Source organism: Lissotriton vulgaris, chromosome 12 (genome assembly GCF_964263255.1).
Source record: "Lissotriton vulgaris chromosome 12, aLisVul1.2, whole genome shotgun sequence".
NCBI classification, from domain to species: domain Eukaryota; kingdom Metazoa; phylum Chordata; class Amphibia; order Caudata; family Salamandridae; genus Lissotriton; species Lissotriton vulgaris.
The window spans coordinates 2,289,766-2,303,374 of record NC_141700.1 but is presented as its reverse complement, the minus strand read 5'-3'; the positions used below and the strand labels follow the sequence as shown (position 1 = coordinate 2,303,374).

At 46.3% G+C, this 13,609-nt stretch overlaps 1 protein-coding gene across 1 annotated transcript in view; it reads left to right on the top strand.

Annotated features, from left to right (window-relative positions):
- PCSK4 (proprotein convertase subtilisin/kexin type 4) overlaps positions 1-13,609 on the top strand; it is a 999,360-nt gene that overhangs the window by 34,343 nt on the left and 951,408 nt on the right. The window contains exon 3 of the mRNA XM_086946304.1: positions 7,896-7,991. Within this exon, the coding sequence (XP_086802430.1) occupies positions 7,896-7,991 (96 nt within the window). The remainder of the gene's footprint in view (positions 1-7,895; positions 7,992-13,609) is intronic.

Here is a 13,609-nt window from a genome sequence, read left to right as displayed (position 1 = left end):
CCTTGAAATCCCGTAGAAAGAGTCTAACTCCCTCCGGGGAACAGCAGATTATAGCTCCTAGAGCCTTCAGTGTTTTAATTCCTAACAGATTTTCTGGGCATGAATTCGTAAGTAACAAATCTGTAACTCGTGATAATGGACCCACAGCCAACGGTACTGGTTCCGATACTTCATTTACAATAGGCTGTCCTGAAAAACCAAGGGAAACATTCTGTGAGCCTGAGAGGGGTGCCCCTGGGACTTCATTATGGCTGATTGTGGTGCGGCTTGCCCCTGTGTCAATTAAAAACTTTCTGTCTTTTCCCAATACTTGACTGTGTACATAAGGACCTTCTTGATCTACAGGAATTTCAATAAGAGGCAAGCCAAATTCCCTCTCTAGGCTATTTCATGTATATCGGGGGTAATCTGGATATGCAGATTGGGCATACTGGTACATCTGTTGTGAAACTTGCTGAGTCGCGGCAATGGGCTGTGGTACTGCTACTGTCTGGGCTGTATGAGATGGGGCGTGCATAGGCTGTGTATTCTGCATGTGCTGTGCATTCTGTGAGGTCTGTTGCTGGACCTGATCTTGTCTAGGTGGATGCGGTCTTTCTTTAGTTTTCCCTGTTGCTATGTTATGTTTCAGAACGGGACATTCATGTACGTAGTGACCTGGCTGCTTGCAGTAATTGCACGTTCCTTTAACGGGAGCTGTAGTGTGACTTGTCTGGGTCCCACCCTTCCTTTGACCGTCGGCTGGGACCGTCTGAGCTACTAACATTTTCATCTTTGTGTCTTTCATACGTTTCTGTTCCTGATCCTGTTCTTCTCTAATTCTATTCTGATGGTATTGTAACATTTGTAACATCTGGGATGGCGTATTTGCCTGCCAAGTACTTTCAACTTTGTACACTCTGTTTTTAACTAATGGTAGGGAGTTCTCGACTAATTTTGATACAAAAAGGTGCGGATATGATTCGCTACTTGGTTTTAGGCCACTATTAATAATGAAACATTTCTCGAATCTTGAATAGAAGTCACTAGTATCTTCATCATGTTTCTGTTTACAGGACGAGATGGCGTCCCAATCTTCCTTTCTAGTAGTCAATAATCTTGGCAGAACCTGTACTATTAAACCTGGTAATGCTTTAGTTCTGTCCCCAAGGCCTACCCCTGGGACACGTTTGCTTTCTTCGTCTTCTATTTCTGCCCACACAATCTTTTTCTCTCCCACCTCCCATTCCTTTTCTTTTAGTTTCTCGTAGATGCCCGTGGGCAGCAGTACCTTTAACATTTTCATAATATCATCATACGTGTAATCCCCCATCAGTAACATGTCTTTAAGCTCTCTGTGAAAACCTGCAGGGTCTTTATCATGGCTCGGGACTAGTTTCTTCATTTCTAACAGTTCTAACTTAGTCAGTGGCGTGTGTACATATACACGTTTCAAGGCATGATCCGCACCCATAACTGGGTGTACTTCTCGTAAGGGGTTCTGACTTTCAATGCCACTCCCGCATTGCATGTGGTACATTTTCCTTTCTGGAGGCGGGGCCGGAACATAATCAGGGCTTATGAAAGTGTTATATTTATGTCGTTGTTCTATAATTATTTGTATTAACTTGGTACTGAAACCTCTCCATCTATCCATGAGTAGTGCTTCTAATGTTTCGTGTAAGGGACCTGGATCGGAATGTTGGTTTCTGTATTTCGTGAGGAGGTGCTGTATCATGTATACACCTGCTAATTTCTGTTCGTCTGGGGAAAGGTTCAGAAATGTCTGTGCTAAGGTGTCATCATTGTATATGTCTGGATTTTCGGCCCATAATATGGCTGACCGAGCTAGTTCTTGTTCATCCATCGAATTTAGTACATGGTACCCCATTCTTTCTCGTAGTCTTTTATCAGTCTCCTGGAACTGATGTTCAGAAGAGTTCGGATTTGTTAAAGCAGAGAGAAAAACTCTCTTGTTTTCCGGACGGATGCCTTTCCTAAGGTAAGTTCCCTTACCTACATACGCTATTGTATCTGGAGTCCTTTCTAGTTCTTCAAGTTCTTCTTCCTCCTCGGAGGAAGCTTTTTCTTTCTGGTGTACTGTTATCACTGCTTTTCTAATTTTCTTGTACATACTGGCTATGCAAGCCCCCTTGTCATGTTTTCCTTCAGCTATATTTTGACCCCACTTGTTCAGTGCATCTAATTCACTTTGATCTGTTCCAGGCCTGTCTCGTTCTCTTATTAGGCAATTTATGAAAAATCGTAGTATCTGTGCTTGAACGTCAACTTTCTGTTTCTCCATGGCATCCTTGATACTGTCAGGGTCTTTCCCTGTCTGAACAAACTCATATATTCTATCTAGACGGTCCTTCATTCCTACATAGCATAGCAAGATATCAGTGGCAGATCTTAACCGTAGTGATGCCAATATCATAAGATCGTCTTTTCCTGGTACTGGATCATATCTGCAAACTGAAATGTTTTCTTTTAATGCATCAAGGCGGGGTGACCTGAACGTGAGAGGACTCTGCATGTCCCTGAGATTGAATCTGGGTGTTAATGGCGGGGTCCGAAGACCCGCGGTCGCACCTCCTGAAACGGATGCTTGGGCATTATCTCCCTGTGGAGTCTGTATCTGAACTTGAATTTGTCGTTTTGTAGGATCAGGTAGACGTTGTTTCGGTAGGTCAATTTTGGGTGCGGGAAGTGGCGGGGCTGGCGGAACGGGGGAGGTCTGTCGCGGTACCGTCGGAACATGATCTGGGGGCGGAGTGCCACCCCCGTCCCTGTCAGTAGGCAAGGCACGAACAGGCAGATTGGTGTAAGCCGGTGCTACATCCTCTAGATAGGAATTTAGGAATATGTCTTTAGTAGTCTTATGCATTACTTTAGTTGGAACTAATGGCGGTGGTAAGTTTTTCGGTATTTCTGATAGGGCCTCAGGTGAACCCTCAGCCGCGAGATACATACCGTTTACGAGATTGTTTCGGGCACGGTCTATTTGTTCTGTTTTTACTCGGATCCCTTCAGTAACTAATTCGTTTTCTTGTGCCTTGTCTGATTCTTTAAGTCTGTCCTCTCTACGGAGTGCTTTCTCAGCACGCTTATGTGATTCCTTACGCCAAAATTCTATGGCGTCTTTCTGAGATTGTCTAGCTTTCTTTTTCCATAATACTTCTTCTACCTTCATGATGCACTCGGCATCCCATGTTCCGGTAACAGGCCATCTGTGTCTTTCGTCTAGGTGTTTAGTATAGTCGGCCCATAAGTCTAGATATAATATGGCATCTATGCCGTGTATGTGGTACATAAAGTTGCCTGGAGTGTCCCTAGGGGGGATAGGAATTTCTTCCTCTAGTATCCCTTTCCTAGTTCCTATCTGTTTTAACTTGTTGAAAAACGGCATCTTGTTTACTTATTACTGAATGCTCGATCCTTACTACCTAATACTGGATACAGCTAGTTTATACAAGAAACACAATAATGCACATTAAAACGGTCACATTCATACCACGACATTAATCACATGAAAAAACATTTGAGACATAGATGACTACCCTCTATACTGGATGTACTGCTCAACAGTACAGATACACTGGTGTAACAGTGCAGGAATTCAGAAATTCAGAATACTAGATATACTGCTAAACAGTACAGATACACTGCCTAAAAACAGTGCAGACCGGACTTGTGTACCCAAACCCGTCTAGATACGTCCCAGCAATGGTACTCACCGGGAAGCACGGAAACAGAAGGCCTCGGAAAACTCGACTGGACTGGACTCGACTCGGCTCGACTTCGGAAAACTTCGGAAAACTTCGGAAAACTGGTGGGCCTCTTGACACCTCGGACCTTGCTTCTTTCGGCTAGGCTCTGGTCGGGATCCTCCGCACTCCTCACCGCCTCGTCTGGGTACTGATCGCAGTCTTCGTCACCTCCGTGGGTCAGAGGGAGATGCAGGAAATCCTGCCGGTACGCGTAGGTTCCATCTAACTGATGGCAGGGGACATAGCTTGCAACGCACCAACCGGCGCGTGAGGTGGGGGAGGGGTCCCTATTCGGGCGCCAAAATGACGTAAATAATTAATTTACTCTCTTAATTTCTATGCAGGTAAGTACTTAATCAATAATAACTCAATCGGAAAGAAAGAAACCAGAGTCCGTGGTGTTAGAGTTTCTAAGGGGTTTTATTCCTCAAAAAGGAATGGTCATGACCAAGATATCATGTTCTTCCCACCACTGGGGTGGAAGAAGGGATAGTAAGAGCGCGCTACATTTTATTGACAGTACATAGCTTATATACTTAATTTATGTCATAAGAAAATGGTATAGTAGGCGTAACAGCTGAGAGAAGACAAGATAACAGTATACACGTGTTACTAGTACGTAATCAGAAGGCGTGGACTAGGCGTGAACTGGAGGTGTGTGCTAGAAAATGTCACAGATGGGTGTCACAAAGGGGTGGCACTAACAGAAATGTTGCAATGTCAGCAGAAATCGGAAGCTTGGATGCGCGCGCAGCTGCATGACGTGTGATTGACGTGGACCTGGAGGGTGCAGGGACTTGACATTTACACTAACGGAAAGAGACAGAAGTCTGCCATGTCAGATCAACTTGTACTTTTATCATATCTGATATCTGATGTTTGGCAACCATATTATCTGGACAGAAAGGTCTCTAGGGCAGAAGTTATTCTATACTGACTGTAAATGCGTGTATATGCGCCTGAGTGTCTGCATGAGAAGCGTGGGGGCACGGGGCCTTCCATGGAAGCATGGTAACAGAAGCTATGAATTACTTGCACTGAGACAGGTCGGCCCTTTGGCTCTGCAGCTGGGGAGGATGTTTACTGAAACTAGTAGGCAGGAATGTATTTTCGAGGAGCGGAACAGATAACTCGAAGGTTATAGTCAGTCTTGGCAGAAAGCAGGCTGAGCTGAGTGCGAGGGGCCGCGCTGGAAGTAAGTCAGAGTTCACGGGTACAGAGGCAGCCTGGGCAGAGGCTGTCAGAGTCAAAAGCCAGAAAAGAGGCTCAATGGCAGAAATTCAGGGCCTACTCCGCCAGAGCAGGAAAACATGTAAAGTACACTACAAAAAGACGGTGGCATAGCATACTTAGGAACGGACTATTCAACCCATTCAGGGTGGATCTGAAAGAGGACATATTAACGTTGGACGCAAATGTATTTGCGTCTTCATAGCTGACACAGGAGGGAAGTTACATGCACTTTAAGCTGGTACATGGAGTCGGTGGGGTACGCGCTAGGGAACACAACTTGACCATAAAATTTATATTTCCTCACTAGCACCGCCCCTGACAGGAAACCCTTTGTCCAAGCTCTCCTCGCTGGAAGGACTCCCAGCAGCAGGAGGTCAGACTTGTGTCATTTTGTGGAGCTGAGGCTTGAGTTAACTTTAACCGGGGTTCACAGTTACATACATGTCATGTCCCCCTAGAAGGGTGGAATGCTAACCCCGTCGCCAGAATTGGCGAGGGGTTAGTATTCCAATTCGTATGACACCTTACTCGACATCTTTTGATAAAGCAATACCAAAGATAGCATTTAACCGCGAGGATTATAATGCACTTAAGAGTATATGGTATGCGTTATCATGGAACAGCTATTAGGACTTGGTTCCGCAAGCTGCAAACGGCTCAGCTCATGCCAGAGCACCATCTCACACGATTCCAAGCACTCTGCCTTCAGGATTGTCAAGGCCTGCCATAGGAGTGACTGATAGGAATCTGTGTGTCCATTTTTAGGGTTAGATATAGGTATACTATATCTAAAGCAAAGGGTGATTACACCACCTTGCCCCAGCTGTCGTGCAGCCAGTTGTGTCAGATTTAGATGGCCATCCAGGGGTGGCATAATACATGCTTCAGCCCCTGGTAGGCCCTGGGTACACCTATGCCCTGAGTTACAGGGTCTGATAAGGTGGCCCAGTCCCAATTGGATAATGCACCTAAGGTACACATGTCAATTTAGTGAGAGAACAGCTAGGCTGTGGGTCTGATTGGCAGGCCCACAGCCAGAGAAAGTCGTAAACCAGTGAAACAAAAGCAACAAATCTGGGTGATCATAGGATTGCAGAGCCTACTCTCCTACAATGACCAACTCTTCGTAGGGTATGTTGGTGTAAAGAAAGGACAGGCGGTGCAGAAGTGACCCATCTCTCGCTGTGTCGAGCTCTGCATCAACATCTGCTGCACATTAGCCAAAAAACATCCTCTTGAAGGCTTGTGAGCTCATTCCACCAGAGCTAAAGCTGCATTGGCTTGCAGAGTTTGGGTTCAGGATATCTGCCAGGCAGTAATGTGGCCTTCCCTGCACCAAACATTATTATCTAAACTGTCGGGTCCTTAGAGATGGGCACTATGCCTGTTCAGTCTTATGGGTTTTCAGAGCCTAAAATCTGTCTGCAGACCCTCCTTCGGGATGGTGATGCTTCAGTATCTATTCAAGGGTAAGGAATCTGCGGCTAAAAGTCTATTTTCAGGTGAACAAGTTACTTACCTTCAGTAATGCCTTTTCTGGTAAAGACTGTCTAGTCGCAGATTCCTTACCGACCCACCCATTCGCCCCACTCTGTGGACAGATTTCTAGGGCCAGGGCTGATTCCTTTCAGGGTCCTAGTTTGGACACACCAGTTTCTATGTTCTTCATGTCTCTGCACTTCTGGCGTGGAAAGTCGTTAAAGGTAACTGACGTCAGCGTGCCTGGGTGGCACCTATATAGGTGCCACGGAATGTTACTTGCAGCGCTGACGACACCACGCGTAGCCGATTGATGCCACCTACCGTCGAGCAGGAGTACTGGTCACAAATAATCTTACGGATCCAGTCTGACGCCTGGGGAAATTCAAAGGTAAGGCATCTGCTGCTAGATATATTCTGTACCAGATAAGGTGTTACGAAAGGTAAGTAACTTGTAGTTCAATGTTGCCCCGTGTCAGGGCCCTTGTTCTCCACCAGTTAGTGAGGTTGTATCTCACTGTCAGTCAAACAATAATTCAAAATAAATCATCTTCAGTTCTGGACATTAAAGTCTTCAGGTCTTCACTTCCTTTTGACTTTTGTTCCTACTTTGATCCCGGTCCAGTGCCCTCTGAGTCCATTCGATCTCCAGTAGTCGGTACATAAGTCTCCCCTATTACCATGATGGTGAGGCACCCAAAGCAGCATCTGGTCCACATTGCATTTCTGCCCTATGCAGGGCTCCAACTTTACCGGGATGTGCCCGCCATCTTGGCATGCTCAGTGCTAGACTTTATCCTCAGTTTGATACTGCTGCTCCCCATTAGGCATCTTAGAAGCTCTCTGAGCACCACTGTGGGTCACCATGAATTAAGGTAAATTTTAGCCAGCTGCTGTGCACAACCAGATCTGCTGGATTGGACATGATTCTGATGAATTTTCTGAGTGATTGCTGAGGTCCACCTAAGACAGCCTACTCCATTTGAAGCGGGCAACGTTGCTCTCCCACCCCCTTTTTAAGACTAAACTCAGTTTTGGTTGGATTAAGTTTTGGATAGATGCCGGACATAGATGTGTTCAATGTGGCTTCTTAGCTGTTGTGTGTCAAATGTCCACAACACTTTGAGGAGCATTTGCGTTATCATATTGACAGATAATGTTTTTTCTCTTTTGCGCAAGAGGGATCAGGGTGTGTGGGGATACTTGTGAAAAAACCTGGGATGGAGAAAGCTTGTTAGGGAATCTCATGTTTTTATTAAATTAATGTATAGATGTTATGTATGGAACACACATGGAGAAAAAATGTGAATGGTCATTTTGTATTGAATAGATATGCAATGGGAGCACCTGTCTATGATACATGGGAAGGGTGCCTCGTGTGTGGAGAATTCATTGTGTTAGGCACTGCTGGTTAATAGAGGATCACTTTTTCAGGTCCATTGGTTTGAGCAGCAAACCCTGAAAAGAAGGCGCAGACGACACCCCAGCCTGATTCCAACAGACCCCTTGTTTCACAAGCAATGGTATATGGTAAGAATTATGCGCTGCAACATCTCCATGCACCATCAAACTCCTGATTGAAGGCCTGAGAGTCAGATAGATAATACAGCAGTACACTTAAGTATAAGGTTATGTAGTAATGAAGGCCCATAATATAATGATAATGAAGGCAGACAGTAGTCCTGGCCTCAACCCTGCAAGAGTGGCAGTCCGATAGACATAGAGAAGGAACTGTGACTTCCAGGGGAAATGTGCAAGGAACAGGAGCAGTCGCTTAAGAATAGGTATGATGAAGACCTGTGACATCTGTAAATGATAGGAGGGGCGATGAGTGTGGAGATAAGTAATGGAAGGTATTGTGCCTACAGGACACACCAGAACTCAGAACCATTTCTTTGAATGGAATCTGATCACAAGGAGATGATCTGTGCCTTAGAAGGGAAAAACAGTAAGGGGAGACCTGCATAGTATTTGTTGAAAATGTACCCTCTTTGAAGGGTCACCCCAAACGTTTTACCGAATTCTTTTTGTTGGCTTTAGGATTCTGAGCACGTTAGCACTGCTGACCAGTGCTAAAGTGCATGTCCTTCTCCCCTAAGCATGGTAACATTGGTGTATACACAATTGGCATACTTCTCCAGTATTAGGGGTGTCTTTCATAGATTCATATGCTTGAATATTCCCCGTCGTCGAAGTGGGAGTCCCACGGTACATAAATAGCAGTAATATATATGCATGTATACATGAAAAATATCATAAATAAAATATACATACATATAATGCAATAGAAATGTAAACTTGAAAACAGTACCATAGAACATAATAGGCCCATTGAAAAGCCCATGGAGAATTCACTTTAGTAACATATTAGAGTCATTATGTGTTGGTCCACATTCCAGCCAATCAGGCTGTAGCCTCCTCTAGAACCTTCTCCTCAGAAGCCCAAGTCCTCAGATTTTCTACCGCACGTCGTGTGAAGGAAGTCTCCCTGAGCTCTGCTCAGTTTTTTCCAGTTTCTAGCTGTTTTTCTTCAGAAAATGAATTCTACTAAGAAAACCTTGTTCAAGGCTTGTCCATCCTGTGGTAAATTGCGCCTTTTTCATGAGGACCCTCACAGTAAGTGTATTTACTGTCTTTACCCGATCATATTGCCTCTACCTGCAAGTTCTGTCGCACTTTTCCCCCTAAAACTTTGAGGGATAGAGAGGCCCGTCTCCTTCTGTGGCTACAGAAGTTGAAAACATCTGAGAATGTGGTTTCTGATGCTGAAAGTATATCATCTGGATTTTCAAAATCCTCTCAGAAGCGTGGGTCTGAGACTGAAGTACCCTCTCCTTTTCTTAAAAAGAGTAAAATGTTGGGTTCAAGGATGTCTCCCCACAAGACTTGCTTCAGGGCGCGCCTACGGGACCTGGCTCTCTGGCGTCTAGACCCAAGACTATGCCCTCCTCTTCAAAAACGGGCACTGGCTCGTCGACGGGCTCGTCGGCGCGTCCGTCGACGTCTTCAGCGACTACAAAGCCAGTTTTGGCAGTTTCAACGTCGACGACCACTTCTTCCCTGTCAACCAGCTCTGCAACAACGACGACCATCTCGTCGACGAGCAGCCAAGAGGTGAGACCCATCTCGTCTATTATTAAGATCTCGTCGACGATCAAACCGTCGACGAAGAAATCATCGTCGACGGTTCCTCCGTCGACGAAGAACAAGCCATCGTCGTCGACGCCAGCTCGGACAACCGGATCTTCCTCGTCGACGACTGCCTCGTCGACGGTAACATCTTCTTCGACAGTGACCACCCCGTCGACGACTGGTCCGTCGACGGCTACTTTCTCATCGTCGAAAGCTTTTTCATCGACGGCGAAGAATGCAACCTCGTCGACGACCTCGTCGACGACCAAAAAATCTTCGTCGACCAAGAGTAAGCTGCTAATTCATACGCCTGTTTCTGCGGCGACGACGCAAGAACAGCCGGGTGGTGCTAAGACTTTGGAAATCTCGTTGACGGGCTCGTTGACGACGCACCAACCCCTACAGACTACTGCCACCTTCAAAGTGGTTACTGCCTCGTCTCTCAAGACTGTACCACTCATTCAGTTAAGTCCAGTAAGGAGTGGATCTCAGCCTCCGGAAAAATTGTTTCAGTCTGGAGAAGAGGAATCCGGAAATGATTCTGAAATGGATCAAACTTATGAACCAGCATCCAGTCCTTCTGAATTACACATTAAGTGTCAAGAGTACAGTGACGAGGATGAGGATGTGGATAATAACGTCGAAGATGGGAATGTACTTTTCCCAATCGATAGGGCACAACCAACTACTTACGAACAGGTTACGCAAATTCCTCTGTTATTGGTGCAAAACCTGCAACATATGCTGGACGACTACAATCGTAGGTTTCCACCGTCGTTGCCTCCTTCTCCGGCACCTCAAGTGCACCGGTCTCAGTCTCTAGCGCCACGACCTCAGTCTCCAGCTCCTCGACCTCCGTCTCCAGCACCTCGACCTCAGTCTCCAGCACCTCGGCCTCAAGCTCCGGCGCCTGTCGCGCCTACGTCTCCTTCGGGTGCTTGCCATGATACTGATACTGATAATGAGAATCAAACTCCTCATAACACTGGGGATAACGACACTGATGATGACATGCAGGATTGGAACAATTATAGGGCACAGACACCTTCTACTCCACCGGCATCACCAAGAGCTTCGCCGCCAGTGGATATCGCGAGTTTCTATAACCTTATGGTTCGTGCTGCGAAAAGGTTCCCCTTAACAAACAAGGCACAACAAACTGAATGCTTTTTGTATGATTTTAAGGACTTACCTCAACGGCAAACGCATACCATTCCTATCATAGACCACATATGGGAAGAAGGTCTAAAGTTGATGGAACGTCCTAACTCCATACCAGCCGTTCTGCCCAGATTGGACAAAAAATATAAAGCGCCACCTACTTCTCCGGCCTGTTTGGTTTCACAACCTAAGGCAGATTCTGTTATCACTCAAAATATCTCGAAATCCGGCCATACCTCTGACATCTCCGCCTGATCAAGATGGCAGTAAATTAGACTCAATTGGCAAAAAATTTACCACTATGGCAGCAACAACTGTGAGAGCATCCAACGCCTTAGCTATTCTAGGTCGCAACGACCGTCAAATGTGGTCTGAGATCGCTGGTATGATCACTCAAATGCCCGACTCCATCCGGGATGAAGCGCAGGCCATCATCCTCGAAGGAGAAAAGATTTCAGCAGAAATAATCGACTGTGCCGTCGATATATCCTCCACTGGTTTCCGGCAACTAGTGGGTGCTGCAGTCTTGCGCCGTCAAGGCTGGCTAAAATCAACCACCTTCCGTCCAGAGGTCCAGTCCAGAGTTTTAGATTTACCTTACGACGGTGAATCTTTATTCGGTAAGCATGTTGATGATGCTTTGGAACTTATAAAGAAGGACACAGATACAGCAAAGTCCTTGACAACTCTACAATATCGGAAAAGGCCATTTCGTGGGGCTCGCGGTAGAGGAGGAACCTCTACTTTTCGTGGAACAGGCCAATATCGAGCATACAATTACAATGATAACAGACAGAGGGGCTCCTATCAGTCCCAAGGTTGTTCATCCACCTCCAGACCTTACCAGCGTAAGTCCAATTACAGAGGTGGTGCGAACACCAACAAAAAACAGTGAGACGACTCTGCATCTTGGAGGTCGAATCTCAAAGTTCTTCTGCAATTGGTCGCACATTACCAACGACCAATGGGTCTTGGACGTTGTTTTAAAAGGACATACCCTGGAATTCACGAAATTCCCCCCCACTCGTCCACCTTCGGGTCCACCTTCTCCCCATTTCAAGGAACTGTTGGCCCAGGTGCAGCTTATGATCAGGAAAGGAGCCATAGAATTGGTACCGCAAGGTCAACGTGGCAGGGGGTTTTACTCCCGTTTCTTTCTAGTAAGGAAAAAATCAGGAGAGTGGCGCCCCATCTTAGATTTGAGAGCTCTAAACAAGTTCATCGCATCAAAGACTTTTCAGATGCTAACCCTACTTCAAATCTTGAATTTCCTCATTCCAGGAGAGTACTTTTCAACGATAGACCTTCAAGATGCATATTTCCATGTACCTATTCATCCCAGGCACAGGAAATATCTCCTTTTTACAGTCGGCCAATTTCATTATCAATTCAAGGTCCTGCCATTCGGACTTCGATCAGCACCAAGGGTATTTACCAAGATTCTAGCCCCGGTGGCTGCCTACCTGCGTTTACAGGGCATCCAGTTCTATCCGTATCTGGACGACTGCCTGATAAAGGCCAGGACTTTTCAATTAACGGAACAGCACACTCAAGTCTGCATATCCCTGTTCGAAACGTTGGGTTTCTCCATCAATTGCCTAAAGTCACACTTTCAACCATCTCAACAACGAGATTTTCTAGGAGCCTCGCTCGATTCTTGGCTGGGACAAGTGTTCGTTTCACAGGAGAGACAAGACCGAATGATACAGAAAGTACAGTTCCTGCAGTCAAGACAGTACGTTTCTGTCCGGATGTACAAATAATTCCTCGGCATGGCTTCTTCGTGCATTCAGCTAATTCCCAACTGCAGATTGCACATGAGAGTCCTACAAGAGGAACTAGACAAGCAGTGGAAGCGGGTATCGGGGTCGTTCGAAGACAAGATCCATCTAACGCCCCGTATTCAAAAAGCTTTGGAGTGGTGGGCTCATCCTCCAAACATAGCGACAGGTCGTTCATTCAAAGACGAACCACCAACACTTACACTGACAACAGACACTTCCCTAGAAGGTTGGGGGGCACATCTCGACGGGATGTCCATGAAGGGAAAATGGACGGCGTCTCAGCGCACTTGGCACATAAATCGCTTAGAACTACTGGCGATTTTCTTGGCCTTGAAGTCCTTTCAGAGAGTAGTGCAGGGACAAACATTGCTGGTGAGGACGGACAACACCACCAGCATGCACTACATCAACAAACAGGGCGGCACAAGGTCTCTCGTGCTGTCACAACTGGCACAGGAAATATGGGATTGGGCTATCCAACAGCAACTACATCTCACAGCTGTCCATTTGCCAGGGGTGGCCAATGTTCTGGCGGACTCGCTCAGCAGAGCCCTCTCGGACAACCACGAATGGGAAATCAACCGACCAACGTTGGATTTCGTCTTCCGACAGTGGGGCCGACCACCGTTGGATCTCTTTGCAACTGCTCTCAACAAGAAGTGTCAACGGTTTGCGAGCCGGCATCCACACAAGGAGTCGAGCGGGAATCCCTTTTCAATAGACTGGTCGAACGACTTCATCTATGCATTCCCTCCACTGCCGCTCATTCCTCGTCTGTTGCACAGAATGAGGTTCCAACCGTGTCGGATAATCCTGATCGCACCCAAATGGCCGAGACGTCCTTGGTTTTCAGATCTTCTTCTGTTCTCTCTGACAAATCCGATACACTTGCATCCTCTGCCACATCTTCTCACGATGCAGCAAGGTCAAATATGCCATCCGGACCCAGCATATCTCCAACTTCATGCTTGGAACCTGAGTACAATGAATTTGCACACATGAATATCGACAAGGATTGTAGGGCGGTGCTAGCAAGTGCTCGCGCTCCATCTACCATCAAAACTTACCAGT